The sequence below is a fragment of the Perognathus longimembris genome, chromosome 9 (genome assembly GCF_023159225.1).
Source record: "Perognathus longimembris pacificus isolate PPM17 chromosome 9, ASM2315922v1, whole genome shotgun sequence".
NCBI classification, from domain to species: Eukaryota; Metazoa; Chordata; class Mammalia; order Rodentia; family Heteromyidae; genus Perognathus; species Perognathus longimembris.
Window position 1 is genome coordinate 38,732,609 of NC_063169.1, and position 20,042 is coordinate 38,752,650.

The window sequence follows — 20,042 nt, forward strand, 5'->3', positions numbered from 1 at the left end:
TACCTACCGGTCATGCAAAAATGACAAGCACAAACAGGCTAGAACTGGAAAATGAAATAGCAAGGAATTAAAACCCAAAAGCAAAGCTGGTGTTGGTGTCTCATACCTATAATCCCAGCTACTCATTAAGCTGAGACCTGCAGATTGTGATTTGAAGCCAGCCTGGGAAGAAAAGTCTGTGAGACTCTTGTCTCCAATTAATTACCAAAATCCTGACATGCATAAAACCAAGTGAAAGCACAAAGCCCTGAGTTCTAACCTAGTACCAGCATAAAATTAAATAATTAAAACCCAAACAAGCAAGAGTAGTCATAGCCATATAATACAAATAGACTTCAAGTCAAAATGAGAAGTGACAGAGTTCTCATGAGATATTTGTAAAAATATTTCAATGTTACTGAAATATTTCTAGCCAATTCTTCCTATAAATTGGGACTATTGGGTTAAATGCTTAATCTCATAATGTTGATGAACCTGGTTTTCTCTTAGAACAGCTTCACTGTGATTGCATAATAAGCATGAAGTCTACACTACATGGTGCCTTAACAAGCATAATATTTATAGTATATACTTCTTTTACTGTTCTTTTTATATTTGTTTATTTTATATACTTAACTTTGAAAGAAAATAAGTGCTAGGATATGACCATGGGTATTTTATATGAAACACTGTTTCATTATTAAGACATCACTGGTTGGTAGTGGCATAAACACAGTGAAAAATAATTTTCCTCTAAAGGGCCACATTTGGTTTCTGCCACTATTATCTAATTCAGCATAATAATGTAAATTAATCATAGACATGCATAGATGAGCAAAACTGTGCCAATAAGACTTTATCAGTACTGACATTTGGATTTTACAAAACATGTTATGTACCACAAAAAAAAAATGGTAACCATTTTCAGTGATTTAAAAACTGCGAAATTATTCACAGTGCACAGGCCATACCACATCAGGGATTAAAATATCTGGTCTGTGCTTCCCAGCACAGGGTTAGTAGTTGGGGGTGGGGATAGGAGGATTATTATGTTCAAGGAGTTGCATTTCTTTTCACAAATAGGTCTTTTATTTGTGACTATTAAAACGTTGAATTTTAAATAGATTCTTTGACTGGTGGTTTGTATCCATCAGCTCTCTTGACTTTAGCACCAGCCTTAGTCCCCAGTAGCTTTTCCAGAACTACAACCTTCTCTCTGAAGCTCTATGAGTTTTCCCAATTCAAACGTGGGCTTTGAAGTAGAGTGGGGGTTCGCTACAATGAAACAGGGTCATCATGTTGAGAGAGATGAGCCAAACTCATAAAGCCAAGTATCTCATAATTTACGAGATGCTGATGATGCTGATGCTAATAATGGGAGATGAATATGAAAGAGAGACTTCTAGAAAAGAGAGTGAGGGGGCTAGGGATATGGCCTAGTGGCAAGAGCGCTTGCCTCATATACTTGAAGCCCTGGGTTCCATTCCCCAGCACCACATATACAGAAAATGTCCAGGAGTGGCGCTGTGACTCAAGTGGCAGAGTGCTAGCCTTGAGCAAAAAGAAGCCAGGGACAGTGCTCAGGCCCAGGACTGGCAAAAAAAAAAAAAAAAAAAAAGAAAGAAAGAAAGAAAAGAGAGTGAGGAGGAAGAAAAGAGAATAATGAGGGGTGAAGAGGATTGAAGGACATTACACATACACACACACACACACACACACACACACACAACATAGTGAACCTCACCAAGTGCTCTTTGAGAAAGGGGAAGGAAAAGAGGACTGTTAATATGATGGAGGAGGCAAATTTGTTCAGAAAGTACCCTGTGTACATGAATGGAAATAGCATAATGAAATTACTATAAATATATGTTAACTCAAAAATAAAGTAATGTTTTTAATCCTTAAAATAAAAATTTCAGAACTCACATAGTTTCACACTATATATAAGACAAAACATTTAAAGAAATAATTCTACACAATCTATTCCAGAACAAGGAAGAGAATGAAATACTTCTTCACTCATTTTACTTGACCAGCATTATGGAGAGTGGCTTAAGATGAAGCTGTAAATGTAAGCAGGCTAAGAACTTTTTCCCTTATCCCAAGAATAATGAGGAGCAGCTCTAGGATTACTTAGAGTCTAAGTCAAGATAGAGCTTGGACTAAGGCAAGAATAATAATGAGCATCTTGTTCAATTGCTCCTTTAAATTGTGCTTCTCTCCTGAAGTAGAAAGATAAGCAAGTTCTAAGTATCTAGTCTTTCATGATTCTTTTTACCTGGCCTTTCCACCTTGATTTACCTTCATTTTTTCCAAGGAGGTAGAAAAGAATAGACTTTATCATATCTCTCCAGTTATTAAAAATGATTTATGAAGATCCAGATTTTATGCCCACTATGGAAAAATGCATTTCTAATTTATCTTAACCTTTTGTTTTGTTTTTAGAATCCCCCAGAATTCTAAATCTGAAAGATCTGACTTTAAGGAGTCCCATTCCAGAAGAAATTTTTATGAGGTATGTTGTGAGGTTGCACACACACATGTTTTGAGAAAGAAAAACAGCCACAGTATTTATCAACTTACTGAAGGTGTTGTAATTTCCTCACTAGACTAGGGGTGCACACAGTTAGAATTTGTTATCAATTTTTTACTAAATGGAAATCATGTCACTGTAAGATAAAGCCAGGTGTGGTCCAATCCTACTCTTTCTTTGTGGTGAAGATAGCATACTCTATGTTAAGTTATAATCCTCACCTTAAATCATTGCAAAATTATGAAGTCACATTTACATGAAATATTCTATTATATCGCCATCTTTAGAGTGAACTTGAGTTTTAATACTAGAGACCAGGACAGCAGTGAATTGATTATACAAAGTACCTTTCTACATTGCCTTTTCCTTGAAAATAATGTTCTACCTATTCGTCTAAAGGATTACATAGGAAAGGGAAGATCAAAACTCAGGACTTCGTTGATTCTCCCAAATTCTCTAGTTGGTTGGTTGTCTCAATAAGATAACGTCTATGCCCTCTAAATGTGCATCTTGGGCTGTATTGGTTTTCATCTGGTTGTGGGTGACATATCTTAACCTGCAAGACAGGATGCTCAAGTTCTTCCCACTCTCTACCTTTCCTTCCCTCTTCCTTTTCCTCTGCCTCCTCCTTTCCTTTCTTCTCCTCTCCTTTATCCTTAGCTCGTTCCCTTCCTTCCTGTTAGGTCTGACCGGATGAACAGTCCCTTGCCGCCACTTTCTCTTCGTGAAGCACAGCACGTAGCCTATATATATAATCTCCCTCTGCCCGCAGTCGGGCTGGTGCGCGCTGCACGCTCCACTCCGCACACCGGCAGTTTGGTTCTAATCAACTCTTCTGCCTGAACCAACCGCATGGTGGTCTCCTTTCGGCAACCCCTTACATTGCCCTACTTTCTTCTTGGCTGCCGTCCCTTCCTCCTTGCGTCCTTCTCTTCATTCCGGTCCTCTGCTTTCCTTCATCTGTCCTTCTTCTTCATTCCCGCCCCCCCCCGCCCCGCCTTAGACGCACAGATGGAAAAATACATCCTCTCTCCACTAATATAAGACTCATTCAAAGCCCAATTTGGGTCAAATGATCACACACTTAGAATTTCTCTAGCACAAGCTTTCTATTCTCCTTTCTCTACTTGGGCTCCCCAGGAACAGGACCAGGAGTTCTCAGGTTTCTGAACACAAACTGGTAGAGTCCAGATCGGATTGGCTGGTCTAGAAAGAGGGACAGGGGTTCCATCAAATCGCAATCCTAAGATTTCCATCTTTCTTAGTCTCCTCCCCCAAATCCTGGCAACAAGCTTACCTTGTTTTGCAGAGGAACCCTCCCTGGGGTTGCTGTGGAGACAGGACACTACAATTCCACAGTAACAGGAATCCTGAAATCACGCAGCGTGGCTTTCTTCCATAACTTCACCACCTGTTCATCCAGAACTTTTTTGCCTCTTGACTGAGTCCATGGAAGATTCATTCTCCTTAAATCAAGAAAAAGAAAAGCAAGAACTTGGTGAGGCAGAGCAGCCGTGGGAAGGAACGATGGCAGCTTCTCCTCAGGAACTTGAACCTCCATCACCTGCGCCTCTGGAGGCATCACCACCAGACACTGAACCCCAACCCAGGAGTAACCCTCCTTGGAGCCCACAGTCTACAGCCAGACAGTCTCTGGACGATGTCCCAGGTCCAGGAGGGCCACCTAGCTCTACCCCTGCCCAGGAGACCTCCATTCCTTCCTCCCCGACGCTGCTCAGGCAGGACCTCGTGGCCCCCGTGCAGTCAGACAGAGCCAGCAGTGTGATCCTTGATGGTGCAGGGCCTCATCCTGATCTGCTGGACCCACCATCTGATAAGGGGGTATCAACTCCCCATCACACAAGTATGCCAGAGGAAAATACCTTTCCATGGTCTCAGCAATCCAGAGCTGGCCTGTGTGGGCCGTGGGTTGCCATCCATGACAGCTCCAAACAAAAAGAGCTGAAATTTAACATTTTTCAGGAAGAAGACTCAAACGGTGACTGGGATCCAGATCTGCCTGAGCCTGGGGCCAGAGAGGAGGCCCCCAGCATGCTTGAGATTGCCATTCAGAATGCTAAGTCTTTCCTACAGAATACCAGCAGCAAGACAGGCTTAAATCTGTAAGTTTTGGGAAGAAAAGGGAGAACAGGTTTGATTCAGTGATACGGTGTGGATTGTGGATTGGTGGAAAAAATATTTGAGAAGATTTCCTCATCACAGAACCCTAAAGAAGCATCTGTCCAGGATGCTTGTAAATAGTTACCTACTGTAACAGAGAGCATAAGGGTTCTAATGCTTGCATGCTTCCAGACCACAGCTGGGTGACTGCTCATCCTTGTTTTGCTAGACCTGGCCCCAGCAATGAAAGCTCTGTATCTGAGGAAACCCTCAGTACTGGGGATTGCTACTGGCTCAGAGTACTGACTGGTTACTGTCCCACTGTCTGTCACTCTGCTCCGGCCATAAAGCCTCTTTCCTCTTCCCCAAAGACTCCTTCCTTGTGCTTGTCTCATTCTCTCCTGATGCTTCAGAACTCAGGTCTGTGTAGACCTCAGCCGGTTCTTTTCCATTTTTAATTTCATATGCATTTAGAAACGTGTACTTTAATACCTGATGCTTCTACCTGACTCTGTGGGATTCCAGAGTGTAGGGACTATATGAATTTTGTATACAACTGAGTATTTAATATCTGACACATTATCAGTTGGATATTAAGAATGGATGGATGGATAGATGGATGAATAAGGAATGCGAACAGAATCGGTGCCCATACTTTCTGAATTATCTGCTGAGTTGACTCCTATTTTGTCAATAAATATTAATTGAATGTCTACCAAATGTTCTATGTGGCAAATCTTTCCAGGTACTATTACACTTTAGTAAATATAAAATATGATTTAAAGATTTAATGAATGAGATTGGACAATTTAAAGTATTATTTATATTATTATTATTATTATTATTTTTTTTTTTTTTTTTTTTTTTGCCAGTCCTGGGCCTTGGACTCAGGGCCTAAGCACTGTCCCTGGCTTCTTCCCGCTCAAGGCTAGCACTCTGCCACTTGAGCCACAGCGCCGCTTCTGGCCGTTTTCTGTATATGTGGTGCTGGGGAATCGAACCTAGGGCCTCGGGTATACCGAGGCAGGCACTCTTGCCACTAGGCTATATCCCCAGCCCTTATATTATTATTTTAAACTAAACATTTCTTAAGCTTCAAGAATGTGATTCACTACTCACTAGTGGATTCTATTGAATTTGCAAAGTAAAGTCATAATTCCTTGGGTCATATAAAAAGCTTGATTTTCAAATTACTAAAATTGAAAAAGAGCTCATTGTAAATATTTTGAATTCATAAAAATTTTAAATGGAATTGGAAAAGTAAAGTGAGAAAATCTCTTTTACTGAATCATTTTATAACTGATGTTTCTTAATATTTACATTTAATTGTATTTTTATATTGTCTCCATGGTAATAAATACATTCCATGACATTCACCTTTTTTCCCCCAGTGCTTGAACCCCAGGGTCTGGGTGCTCTCCTTGAGCCTTTTTGCTCATATTTAGCACTACACCATTTGAGCCTCAGCTCCACTTACAGCTTTTTTGTGTTGATTAAGTGGAGCTAAAAGTCCAGAGTGACTTTGAATCACAAACGTCAGATCTCAGCCTCCTGAGTAGCTAGGTGTACAAGTGTGATTCCCTGGAGTCTGGCTGACATTCATTTTTGTTCTCTAAATGTTTTAGGACCTAAAAAAAAAAATAAAAACACCTGCTCAGTAAGTGACTGAATATAATGTGGCTTACACGTGTCCTTCTAGCACTTAGTAGGCTAAGGCAGGAGAATCTTAAATTCAAGGCCAGACTTGGTTACATAACAGGATACTGTCTCCAAAAAAAGGGAAGATTAGTAAAGATGTCTTGAGTTCCTATATCTTACATGCAGATCTGATTTAACAAACAGATAAAAAGTATTTTTTGAAACTAAAACTCTCTGATTTGCATCTGAAAAGAATAGTTTTTCTTATTTTCTACTGTTCACTAAAACAAATGATTGCCATTGAAACAATCATAATTATGAGCTGAGATCGAATAAGCACATTCTGTAATTTGACAAAATATTTTTGAGTATGTTTATAACATATAGATACATATATCATATCTGGACTAAAGAACTCTGATAAAACCTAAAAAGTGAATGAAAATTTGGACTTGATTTACACTGTTCTTGGAGCAAATCAAATGCTGTAGTTCTCAACTCAGCTATTGCCTGATAGGAAGTTATATTATTAGCTTAGAGGCTCCTCTGTAACTTTCAACATTGGGTGAATATTAGTAAAACTGAATTAAATTTTAAAGAAACCCTTAGCTAAAACCATTCTGATCATTTCCAATAACATAACATCATGGTTTGAGAAAGGATAAAATATTCATTAAATATATTTTATTAATATACATTAGTTACACAGGGAGATTCCATTGTGATATTTCCATACATGTGTATAATATATTCCAATTAATCTTGCCCCCTCTTTGCTTACCTTCTAACTCCCTTCCTAAAACAGTTTCACAGGATTTCATTGCTCTATTTTCATACATGCAAACCAGCTGCTTTAACCCAACCTACTTCTGCTAGTACCCACTCCATCAATCAAGCTTGTTTCTCGTTCCCTACTCCCAACTTCTTATCCATCAACAACTTTCTTTGGGATGCTTCATATTGTCTTCATATATAGTTGTACTGTATTTCAAAACTATTCACCCTCTTTTTTTTCCTTTTTCCCTTTTCTTTTCCCCTTCTTCGAAGTAGACCTTCCCTATGGTTCTAGCTTTATTCATATATACATATATAATTATGTATACAGGTATATATGCATATGTACACATCCATAAATATGGGTGCCTTTTAGGTCTAGTTTCCACATATGAGTGAAAACATGGTATCTACATTGTCTCCATATGTTATTCTGTAGTTCCATCCATTTTCCTGCAAAACACATTATTTCATTTTCAAATGTATTATTTTTAACTGCATTTCAAATACATTACTAATATAATCTATATATTTTGGTGACTATAGCTATCAAAGAAAATACCTCAAAATCAAACCTTAGAGCTGGGTGCTGGTGGCTCACACCTGTAATCGTAGCTACTGGCTGAGATCTGAGGATCATTATTCAAAGCCAAATAAATGGGCAGGAAAGTCTGTGAGACTCATCTCCAATTAACCATCAGAAAACTGAAAATGGTGCTCTGGTTCAAAGTGGTAGCAGGCTAGCCTTAATCAAAAGAGCTCAGGGACAATGCCCAGGCCTTGAGTTCAAGCACAATGACAAACAGGGGAAAAGTCATCTCAGGTTGACTACTAGAAAATAAAGAATTGTGTATTTATTTATTTATTTTATCATATAAGGTAAGTGAAGAGACATATTAAGAAAACTGTGCAGTCGCTAAATGGAAATATATCATATACAAAAACTCACAGAAGCTTTATCAGTATTCTCAGAAAGGCCCACTTAAACTGAGAGGATTGTTTTGGAAATAGATTGAATACGAAGTCCTTTGATGGGGTTTTAAATTATTTTCTGTGAGAAGTGATATATTGGGAACAAATAAAAATTCTATATAGAAGTTTGCTAATACATGAAAATTATTTTTATTATATTTGCTGAGTCGAATTCATTTCTAATTTATCTAGAGATAAAAAGCATATATATATATATACACACACATATATATATATATATATATATATACACCAGAAAGGCAATTATGCATGTTTCTACATTGAACAGAAGAATTCTTTTCAATATAAGGACATTTTGACAGAGATTCTGTCTTGTGAAAAGTAAATCCAGAGCTAAATGTATACCCAGGCCTGCAATCTCCCACTTAGAAGGCTGCGATAGAAAGGTATCCAGTTAGAAGCCATCCTGGGCTACTTACCAAAAAACCTGTCTCAGAGTAAACAGTAAATTGGTGAGATAAGTTGGTATTTGAAAAAGCACACACTAACAATTACAGATAAAATTTAAGGAATTATGAAACATAGAATCAGTTTCACTAATTCACTTGTGAAATAGAAAGCTAATGTAAACTGCTTTGTTGAATGGCAAATCCACTGTAGAACTACTTTAGCTCTGTGTAGATAAAAGTGGCAATGTGAAAAGCATTCCTTACATTCCAAAAACTACTGAAATAAATTGGGTATAGCCGCTCCTGCCTCTAATCCTAACTACTTAGAAGGCTAAGATTTAGAGACCACATGTAAAGCTACCACAGGCAGACAAATTTGTGGGACTCTTATCTCCAATTAACCAGCAAAATGCTGGAAGAAGAGATGTGGCTCAAGGGGTAGAGTGCAAGCCTTGAGCAAAAAAACCAAGCAACAGCTTGGTTCTGCAGTTCAAGCCTCAGTACCAGTACAAATGATTAAGGGATACTGCTATGCAGTGTAGGCTTAAAAATAAGATGAAAAGGAAAAAGACTTATGTTAAGATTAGAATCAGCCAGGTGCCAGGGACGCATGCCTGTAATTCTAGCTACTCAGGAGGCTGAGATCTGGGGATTATGACTCAAAGCCAGTTTAGGTAAGAAAGTCCGGGACACTCATATCTCCAGTTGACTACGAGAAAACCAGGAGTGGTGCTGTGGCTCAAGTGGCAGAGTGCTAGCCTTGAGCAAAAGGAAGCCAGAGACAGTAATCAGGCCTGAGTTCAAGGCCCAGGACTGGCAAAAAAATAAAAAATAAATAAATAAAAATTGAAAAGTGAGCTGGGAATGGGGCTTAGTGGTAGAGTGCTTGCCTAGCATGCATGAAGCCCTGGGTTTGATTCCTTATTACCACATAAACAGAAAAAGCCAGAAGTTGTTCTGTGGCTCAAGTGGTAGAGAGCTAGCCTTGAGGAAGCTCAGGGAGAGTTGCCCAAGCCCTTAGTTCAAGCCCCAGGACTGGCAAGAAAAAAAAGTTTGAAAAGTGTTGGTCACTTTTCAATTATAGGACCAAGACTTTAATTTCAGGAATAAAATGCAAAAATATGCCTAGCATGGATTATGTATCTTGTTACAGTATAATAATCCATCTACTATTGGAGGCATTTCCTAAAGAAACTTCTAGAAACTTTCTGGTATAAGAGAAGCCACCTACACTGATAATATCTGAAGACTTAGAATTGTTAAAGTTATCTAAAACCTGAATGACTGGGTCTGCATGAAATGCTCTTCATGTGTACATTAACTCTTCTTGCTGTATACTTTAGCTGAAAATCTCTCTGTCAAACAGATATGATCATCTTTCTAACATGCTGACCAAGATATTAGATGAACGCCCTGAAGATGCTGTTGACATCATTGAAAAAATCAGCCAAGATGTAAAAATGGCACATTTTAGTAAAAAATTAGATACCCTGCAAAACGAGAATGAGATGCTTCCAGTGTATGAAATTGCAGAGAGACAAAGAGCTCTTTTTCTCCAGGGACATTTGGAAGGAGCTGATCAGGAACTGGAAGATGAAATAGTAAGTCATGACTACAAATTATGAATGAACATAAAAGAATATTGTAAGTCTCATGGGTTATTTGGGATACATGGGATGTGGTTTTCTTTAAGTTCTTAAAATTTTTTATAGTATTTGTATCTTATTTTTTCTTAAATGTATCAACATTGTTTAGGGGTGTCTTATTTTGTTCATGCAGTGATTTTATTTTACAGGCCCTCCTTTGTCACATGCTTGTAGGATTGTCCAGCTTCCCTGGTACACACGTGGGTAGACAGCTGTTGCTTCTTAGTAAATATTCATTGAATAGTGAATAAATTTTTCATACAATTATGTACTAATGACATTCAGGAAAATAACATACTTATGATAGTGATCATATTACTATATACATTTTTAATAAACACTGGATTCAGGTGGTGCACATCTATAATTCTAGCTACTCAGTAGGAAGTGACACAAAGGATCACAGTTCAAGGCCCAGGTAGAAAATTCCAAAAGAACCCATCTTCAATTAACTAGCAAAAGCTGGACTGGAGGCATGCCTCAAATTGTAGAGTGCCATTCATGAGCATTGAAGCTGAGTGAGCCTTCATTTCAAGCCCAGCACACAAAAAATAAAGTTTCCAGTAAGCTGAGCAGTGCATAGCACTTAGTGACATCAAAGCCATTGTAAGGTCATAGCACAATGTATCTGTGGTGGTGCCACTGTGAAGTAATCTACCTCACTGCAGTCATACTGAAGTCAAGCATGTACAATTGTGTGTGGTAGGTACACTTGGATTTTGTAAGTGTATTCTATTTTTGTTTTTGTTTTTGGTTGGCAGTGGGGCTTGAACTCAGGGCTTGGGCACTGTCCCAGAGCTCTTTTGCTCAAGGCTAGTGCTCTACCATTTTGAGCTACAGCGCCACTTCTGGTTTTCTGGTGGTTAGCTAAAGATAAGAGCCTTACAATTTTTCCTGCCCAGGCTGGCTTTGAACCAGGATCTTCAGATCTCAGCCTCCTGAGTAGCTAGGACTATAAGCATGAGCCACCAATGCCCAGCAAAGGATGTATTTATCACAATCTATCCCTGTCATAAAGTGATGCATGGCTATAATTTAAAATTAAGTTTTAAGTCAAGTTTTGTATTTCCCTAGAACACTGGAAACAACTTCTAATGGCATTTCCATTCTCTTTGTAGGCAAGTTCCTTATATCTTGATATAATGACAGTATCTGTATCTTGATATGGGTACAGTATTTATTAATAAAAGAAGAGTAGAATACTTGCTTTGATCTTGACAAATAAATGGTGAAAATGTTTTGAAAAAGAATTGGCTATCATGGGCTAAAAAGCTTTACCAGAGAGTATAATCAAGAATATCACAGGAATTTTAGCTTTAACCATTTCAAAATAGCTGCCCAAATTATGCTTCTTAAATGGTTATATCCTTGAACTTATGCATATCGGCTGAACTTCTATGCTATTCTCATTAGATTATTTAAAATATGTCTATGACTAGAAAAATTCAGGAGATAGATGGGTGTGGGAGGAAAGGGGAGAATGGTGAAAGGGGTGATACTGACCAAGATGCTTGTACTTAGAAACAGATAAGTTAAATGGTAACCCATTTGTACAAATGCTTAAAGATAATTTAAAAATAATAATAAATAAAAATTGCTTATGTAGATGAAAATTAGATGTTTAGAGAGAGTTATTTTCAACAAAGGATCCTTTGACAGAAGAAATAAATGAACAGTGGCCTGCCACAGGAGCACCTCTAAGGCTCAACAGCCTGTAGGGAGGAACTTAAGGAACAAAGCAGAGCCCAGAGTGCTCAGACAAGAACAATAAGGAATAGTGTCAAAGAGATGACACTAAGTTGCTTTAACAAGGTGGCAGTTGGTTGTGTACCATACATACAATAATAGTAAATGTGAGAGAATCCAACAAGGGGGTTCAGGCACACAGGCAGACATTCTCATGGAGTCATTAGTCAAAGAAGGGTCAGGCTCCAGTATAAGAGTGCAAGTATGGGAACATCACAGTGAAACCTCTTTGTACTAATAAGAAAAGAAAGGAAAAAGATCTGATTATTGGCTTGAATTGCAAATGCTCTCCATTTCTCCATCCAATAGGCCAAGACTTTGTCTTAAAAGTTGTCTCAAATTTTTTTCTACACTTCCAATATTCTCACAAATGTTTTAAAAATTCTGCCTATTTATTTTCATGTAGGAAATTATTTTTATCTTTTTTTCATATAGTTGTACAAAAGTCTCCTCATTATTTTAAATGCCAAATATTTTATTGTAAGTAGGAACAACTGACTATATTATGCCTTTATATGTAGATTATGCATAAACACTTTGTTATATTTTCTTTATAATTTGTTGCCTTATCTATGTTAGTTATCATATTGATATTTATTTGCTATACAAATATATGCCCTTGTAGTTAGTAAATATTTTAATACAATGATAATATAAACATCTAAAATCATAATTAAATACACACATATCACATATATGATACGTATTATATATACATACATGTAGATACACATAGATACACACACACACACATATATATATGTTATTCTATGTCTTAGGATAGTAGGAGAATCACAAATATTTTTATAAAACAAACCTGTTAAATTAATTTAATTAGTTAAATCCTTTTTTATTTTTATGTTATGTTTTTTTGCCAGTCCTGGGGCTTGAACTCAGGGCCTGAGACTGTCCCTGCCTTCTTTTTTTGCTCAAGGCTAGCACTCTACCACTTGAGCCATAGCGCCACTTCTGGCTTTTTCTATATATGTGGTGTTGAGGAATCAAACCTAGGGCTTCATGTATACCAGTTGAGCACTCTACCACTAAGCCATATTCCCAACCCTATTTTTATTTTTCAAATTAATTAATTAATTTATTGTCAAAGTGATGTACAGAGTTAAATCCTTTTTAGAGACACATAAAACATGTTAACTATTATATTAATGAGTCAAAGACACTGTTAATATAAAAAGCAATATTCATAAGTCATGAAAGAAGTACTGAACTTCAGGAATTAGCACAATTTGAAAAGTTAGAAGAGATAAGAAGGAAGTGGTAGAGAAAGAAATTAGTGTGGATATCAAATCTAGTTTTAAAAAAGAAAGAAAAGCAGCAGCAGACGTTTTCCTTAAGGGTAAAATTTTAACCAAATCACTTGTTTCTCTAGGCAGAAAACTCTCTTCCAAATGTAATGGAGTCAGCATTTTATTTTGAACAAGCTGGAGTTGGTTTGGGAACAGATGAAACGTATCGCGTATTTCTGGCCCTCAAGCAGCTTACTGACACCCACCCAATCCAAAGATGCCGATTGTGGGGCAAGATCTTGGGCTTGGAAATGAACTATATTATAGCTGAAGTGGAATTTCGTGAGGGGGAAGAGGAAGAGGAGGTGGAAGAGGAAGATGTTGCTGAAGAGCGGGACAACGGAGAAAGTGAAGCTGAGGAGGTCGAGGAAGATGAATTGCCAAAATCCATTTACAAGGCCCCACAAGCTATACCTAAAGAAGAAAGTCGAACAGGCGCCAACAAATATACCTATTTTGTTTGCAATGAACCAGGAAGACCATGGGTGAAGTTACCATTAGTTACACCTGCACAAATTGTTACTGCAAGAAAAATCAAGAAATATTTCACTGGGAGATTAGATGCTCCCATCATAAGCTACCCACCTTTCCCAGGAAATGAGAGCAATTATCTGAGAGCACAAATTGCCCGGATTTCATCAGCAACCCATGTCAGTCCTCTAGGATTCTATCAGTTTGGTGAAGAGGAAGGAGAGGAGGAGGAAGAAGTGGAAGGTGGACGAGATAGCTTTGAGGAAAATCCTGAATTTGAAGGCATCCAAGTGGTTGATCTAGTGGAATCTCTATCCAATTGGGTTCATCATGTACAGTATATTCTCCCTCAGGTAGGAGAGTATTTGCCAGGTAATGTGTGTTGTGACATTACTCTATTTTTGTACAACAAATATGGTAAACAGATAAAACACCTATTTTATACACTATATATAATTGCATGTATTATGAAAATTATTTTATTCTATTTCTACAACATATGGGAGAAATATTTAACATGGATATTCATGTCAGAGCTCTTAAATATTATGACAAAAACAAAAATAAGTAAACAGTGTTAGACAGCAATTATATAGACACTAGGTGCTGTTAGTAGCACTATATATGTATACATTAAATTATGTATAAAACTATATAAAGATATGTGAGTTAACCCTCACAACCACCCCATGAAAGATTCACTGTTATTTTGTTTTGTAGATAAGGAAAACTGAAGCAGTCCTTAGGGGACATGACAAAAAGAATATAGCTAGTAAGTAAGAGAGAGATGTGAGGCTGTACAGAATGGATTCAACCATTTTCTTAACCACTCTGCAGTACTTGCCAGTGCAGATATAAAATCTCCACTACACTTTGATCTAGATAAGAGATCTTCTCAAGTGTTTAGGTATCAGTTGATTCATTGAGAAATTATAACTCTCAATCCTTAAAAATTTTGTTATTCATCATAACTTTCTAATTATCTTGCACACATAAATTATTACAAGTCTTTTTTCACAAGGCTTTATCTTCAAGTTTTGTAACTTCAAAATTACTGACAAATGCTTCAAATAAATACATATTTTTGCTAGAATAAACCTGGATAAATAGGATGAGTGAATGGTTAATTTCTTACATCAAGAAACCTCTTCCTGATAATTGCTGTAATCCAAATGAATATTTCGACGTGTGTGTGTGTGTGTGTGTGTGTGTGTGTGCATATGTGTGCTTGTGCTAATATTAGGGCTTTATAATCTGGGGCTTCCAGCTCTCACTTGGCTTTTTATATAAGGCTAGTGCTCTACCACTTGACCACACCTCTACTTCCAGCTTTTTGTGGTTAACTAAAGAGTCTCATGGACTTTTCTGCCAAGACTGGCTTTGAACTGTGATTCTTAAATCTAGGCCTCTCAAGTAGTTAGCATAATAGTTATCAGCCATCAGCTTGGCTTATTCTGAGATTTTAAGGACCTTGTTAAGGCTTGCAACATTAATCTTTAGGGTCGCTGCAATTGGTTCAACCCCATACAAAAAAGTGAGGAAGAAGAAGAGGAAATAAGTGAAAAAGAAGAAGAAAAAGGAGAAGAGCCTGATTACATAGAACAGGAAGTGGGGCCTCCTCTTTTGACACCTATCTCTGAGGATTTAGGTAATTTTAAATAACTATTAATATGAAGACACATACACCGTACACCATGCCCATTATGTGGTAAATATCTGAGAGTTGGAAACCTATAAAAGGTAGACAGGAGTCAAGCACTTGTCCTCTTTTCCCTTCATGGGTTCTAGAATGGTGGGAGGAAAGAATGCTTTTAGTCATTCCATCATGCTGCAGGCTGAAGGACTGATGTAAGGAGAAAGCTCAAGTGGCCTGTACCTCCTACTGAGATGGATAACGGTCATTTGTGCAGCATTTTGGTCTTACATTCTGCAAATCATAAACATATGGCATAGCTGTAGAAAAATGCCACATGATTTCTTGTTTTCTAATCAACTCATGTCCACAGGTTCGTATTTTTTCTATTTTGTTTTGCTTATTATTCCTACTCTCTCCATGGCAATAACTTTGGCTTTGGTTACTAAATAGCATTCCCGCTAACACATAACCTCATCTTCCTTAGTGGTAAAAACAGGTATTAATCTATTTCATATTTTGTTGTTTCCAAATCAAGGTACTGAAATGCTCTACTGATTTTGCTTTTTTTTTTTTTTTAAATTCGCAGCCTAAAATGTTTTTTTTGAGGGGGCATAGATGTCATACATCAATGGAAACATTTTCATACATCCAATGAACAGTTTTTTGAAAATATTAAAGATATGGAGCTTTCTGATAGAGGCATAAAATTCCATTGTGTATATGTACCATATTTTCCTGATCCATTCGTCTACTGAGGGTCATCTGGGTTGGTTCCATATTCTAGCTAGACAAATTGTGCTGCGATGAACATTGTTGTGCTGGAGGCTTTAGTGTGTTCTTGTTTGTGGTCTTTTGGGTAGATGCCCAAAAGTGGGGCTGCTGGGTCATAGGGTAGCTCTATGTTTAGCCTTCTGAGGAATCTCCATACTCCTTTCCAGAGTGGCTGAACCAGTTTACATTCCCACCAACAATGAAATAGGGTTCCCTTTTGGCCACATCCCCTCCAACATTTGTTATTGTTAGTTTTCTTGATATAGGACATTTTTACTGGGGTGAGATGGAATCTCAATGTTGTTTTGATTTGTATTTCTTTTATGGCCAGTGATGTAGAGCACTTTTTCATATGTCTCTTGGCCATTCTCATTTCCTCATCAGAGAAGTCTCTTTTTAAGTCTTTAGCCCACTTGTTGAGAGGGCTATTGGTTCTTTGCAGTTTTGTTTTGGAGGAATGTAATAATGACATTGCCCCATTCTTAAGGAAATGGAAGGACTTGGAAAAATTATACTAAGTGAAGTGAGCCAGACCCAAAGAAACATGGACTCTATGGTCTCCCTCATAGGGAATAATTATCACAGGTTTAGGCTAGTCACAGCAGAGGATCAAAAGAGCCCAATAGCTATACCCTTATGAACACATAAGATGATGCTAAGTGAAATGAACTCCATGTATGGAAACGACTGTTATATCACTGTTGTAATTACTTTCAATATGTGATGTGAAACCATAGCTTCTATTATTGATGACCCTCTTGTATCCCCTTCCTATGGTTGTACCTACACTATCTCTGTATCTTATCTGAGTACATTGGAAGCCGTGTATACTGGTATTAGAACTAGGAAACTGAAAGGGAATACCAAAATCGAGAGGCACAAGGTAAAAAGACAAATGACTCCAAAAGAAATACTTGCAAAACTGTTTGGTGTAAATAAACTGAACAACTCATGGGGGAAAGGGAAAGGGGGGAAGGGGGGAAAAGGGGGAATGAGGGAGGAGGTAACAAACAGTACAAGAAATGTATCCAATGCCTAACGTATGAAACTGTAACCTCTCTGTACATCAGTTTGACAATAAAAATTAAAAAAAAAAGATATGGAGCTTTGTGCTTGCTAAGCAAGTGTTAAGCTACTATCTTAACTTTTTCTGTACCAAATGTGTGTGTGTGTGTGGGGGGGTGTAACTAAGATTCACAAAAAAGTAACTTTGGTTAAATAGTAGATTCTTATCTACTTAGGGGTTAAGCTTCCATGTTTCTTTTGGTTCTAGAGATTCAGAATACCCCGCCTTGGACAACACGGCTATCATCATATTTCATTCCTCAGTATGCTATCGCAGTCCTTCGTTCCAATCTTTGGCCTGGAGCATATGCCTTCTCCAATGGCAAGTAAGTATCTAGCCATCTACAAGGCCATTCCTGTGACTAAGTGCTGGAAATTGTAATCACTGGAATGTTAAGGCACTAGTTTTTTTTTTAAACTCATCTTTGGCACATTAGGTGCTAGTGGCATACATTTTATTAAAATAATAGCTGTAGGCTGTGTGCTGGTGTCTCATTCCTGTAATCCAAGCTACTCAGGAGGCTGATATCTGAGAATCACAGTTTAAAAGCCAGCCTAAGCAGAAAATCAGCAAAACATTGAAAGTGGAGGTGTAGCTCAAATTACACACACACACACACACACACACACACACACACACACACACACACACACAGAATTTTATATAAAGGAGTGGAGATATATCTCTCCTATCTATGTCTATCTACCTCTACTCTTGCCATATATCTATCTTATCTATCTATATCTATACCTATCCATATAGATCTCTACTTTCCTAAAAACTGACATTCTCTTGCCTGAGCCACACCTCCATGGCTGGATTTTTTTTTTTTTGGGGGGGGGTTGCTGGTTAATCTCCATACGAGTCCTACCAACTTTTCTGCCCAGGCTGGTTTCAAATTGTGATTCTCAGATCTCAATCTCCTGAGTAGCCAGGATTAAAAGGAAAGAGCTATCAGCACCCAGCAGTTCTTTTTGGCAATCTAGATGTAGGATATATTTTGACAGCCTGGCTCCTTGGTTTTCTTAACCAGCTTAAGCAATTTGGATCAAAATAAATTTCCTATGGTAGAATCATTGAGGGTTTTATCTTACCTCTGGTATTTTATTAAGGACTCATAATATAGTCATAGCATATTGCTTCAAAAGGATCAATATTTCTTCCTGAAAAGAGTATAGCAAGGACTTTGTTTTATGCTTAACAGGAAGTTTGAAAATTTCTACATAGGCTGGGGTCATAAGTATAGTGTGGACAACTATACACCCCCAGTTCCACCATCAGTTTATCAAGAATATCCCAGCGGACCAGAAGTTACAGAAATGGATGACCCCAGCGTGGAAGAGGAGAAGGCTTTGAAGGCTGCACAAGAAGCAGCTGAATTTGTGGCAGAGGAGATTGAAGAAACCGAGGAAGATGAAGAAGATGATGACTAAGAACTAAGTTAGCCCACTCTTGGGTAGCCTTAACATACACACCCACTGTGGGGGGGGGGGGCGCTGATTATATGCATAGATGAAACTAATGTAAAAAATGTCATTCCTTGAAGACACCAAATCTGACATTTCATACAGAGCAATGTTTCATATATACCAATGTTTATAGAAAGATGTCCAAAGACTTTCGAGGCTAAATGACGTCACTGTTCTCATGACTGCAGTAAATGGTATGTACACTGTGCATCCTTATTATAAAATGGTCTCATTTGTAATTTAGATATTAGATTATAACCCACAGAACCTCTTGGAGACTTCTTAGGGTATCAAGGGGGTATAGAAATAAAAAAATAACACATTGAAAACTCCTTAACTCCAACATGTATTTTATTAACATTGTAAGAATGGGACTGAAGTATGTAGCTTTCTTAATCTGGTGTTTTTAACCTGTGATATTTGTGTACAATTGTGGTGTATGTGTATATACTCATTTCTCTTCCTGGGGTGATGCCCCATTTGTTACTTTTCAGCTTCCTTAATCAAAGCTGATTTGTGAGGCCAGGTAAAGAGATTACAAGTATAATCCCAGCTATTTGGGAGATAGAGTTAGGAGGATCTTAGTTAGGGCTGGCTCTCAGGCAGAGAGTCAGCATGACTTCCATCTCAGAGAACAAACCAGATGTAGTGGGCAAGGCCTGTACTCCCAGTTATGAGGGAGGCAGAGGTTGAAGGATCATGGTCTAAGTTCACTTCTAGATAAAAACATGAGACCCTATCTGAAAAACAACTAAAGTCAAAAAGGCTAGAGGCATGGCTCAAATGGTTGAGAGCTCACCAACCAAGGACAAGTTCCTGAGTTCAAATCCAAGCAACACAAAATATCAATTTGGGTTAAGGGAAAATGATAGGCAGAGATGGGAAGATGGGATATTCAGACACTTTAAAGTTCTCTAGCATTGCTTCATCAAAATTTTCACTTACTGAAAAACTATTTTTTTTTTTTTTTTTTTTTTTTTTTTTGCCAGTCCTGGGCTTGAACTCAGGGCTTGACCACTGTCCCTGGCTTCTTTTTGCTCAAGGCTAGCACTCTGCCACTTGAGTCACAGCGCCACTTCTGGCCATTTTCTATATATGTGGTGCTGAGGAATTAAATCCAGGGCTTCCTCTATATGAGGCAAGCACTCTTGCCACTAGGCCATATTCCCAGCCCTGAAAAACTATTTTTAAGTTCAAGTATACTAGTCAAAAGCAGGCGCAGCTCCTGAAATCAGAGTTCACAGAAGGGAGGAGTATGAGAAAGCAAACAGAAAATGAGACTAAAATTAGCATGTAGTATGATACAGTCTAGTACAGGAGAGCAAAGAACAGCACATCTCAAATTCTGTGGTAAAGGAACAATTTAAAAAAAAACACTTCAGTCCAATGTTGCTGTTTTACCAAATAAAAATCTTTTACTTCAATTCTCAACTCCTTTAGACTGGAAGTTGTGTCATAGACTGGAAGCCTGTCTATCACTGGTCTACAGTGAGCATTGACAAGTAT

General features: G+C 37.9%; 1 protein-coding gene across 2 annotated transcripts; it reads left to right on the top strand.

Annotated features, from left to right (window-relative positions):
• The first annotated feature begins 3,961 nt into the window (after positions 1–3,961).
• Rsph4a (radial spoke head component 4A) lies at positions 3,962–18,621 on the top strand. 2 transcript variants are annotated; one of them, XM_048354627.1, is made up of 6 exons: positions 3,962–4,635; positions 9,794–10,028; positions 13,207–13,947; positions 15,095–15,242; positions 17,275–17,392; positions 18,272–18,621. In XM_048354627.1, the coding sequence occupies exons 1-6, from the start codon at positions 3,962–3,964 to the stop codon at positions 18,498–18,500; spliced, it is 2,145 nt and encodes a 714-aa protein (XP_048210584.1). In that variant the 3' UTR covers positions 18,501–18,621. The 2 variants fall into 2 exon arrangements, with proteins under 2 accessions (XP_048210584.1, XP_048210585.1); XM_048354628.1 differs by lacking the exon at positions 15,095–15,242 and having other exon boundaries at positions 18,272–18,411.
• The last annotated feature ends 1,421 nt before the right edge of the window (positions 18,622–20,042 follow it).

Coding starts and splice junctions, on each gene's coding strand:
- Rsph4a (XM_048354627.1), top strand. CDS start 3,962: ATGGAAGATTCATTCTCCTTAAATCAAGAAAAAGAAAAGCAAGAACTT. Junction 15,243..17,274: donor ACCTATCTCTGAGGATTTAG/GTAATTTTAAAT, acceptor TTTTGGTTCTAG/AGATTCAGAATACCCCGCCT. Junction 17,393..18,271: donor TATGCCTTCTCCAATGGCAA/GTAAGTATCTAG, acceptor TATGCTTAACAG/GAAGTTTGAAAATTTCTACA.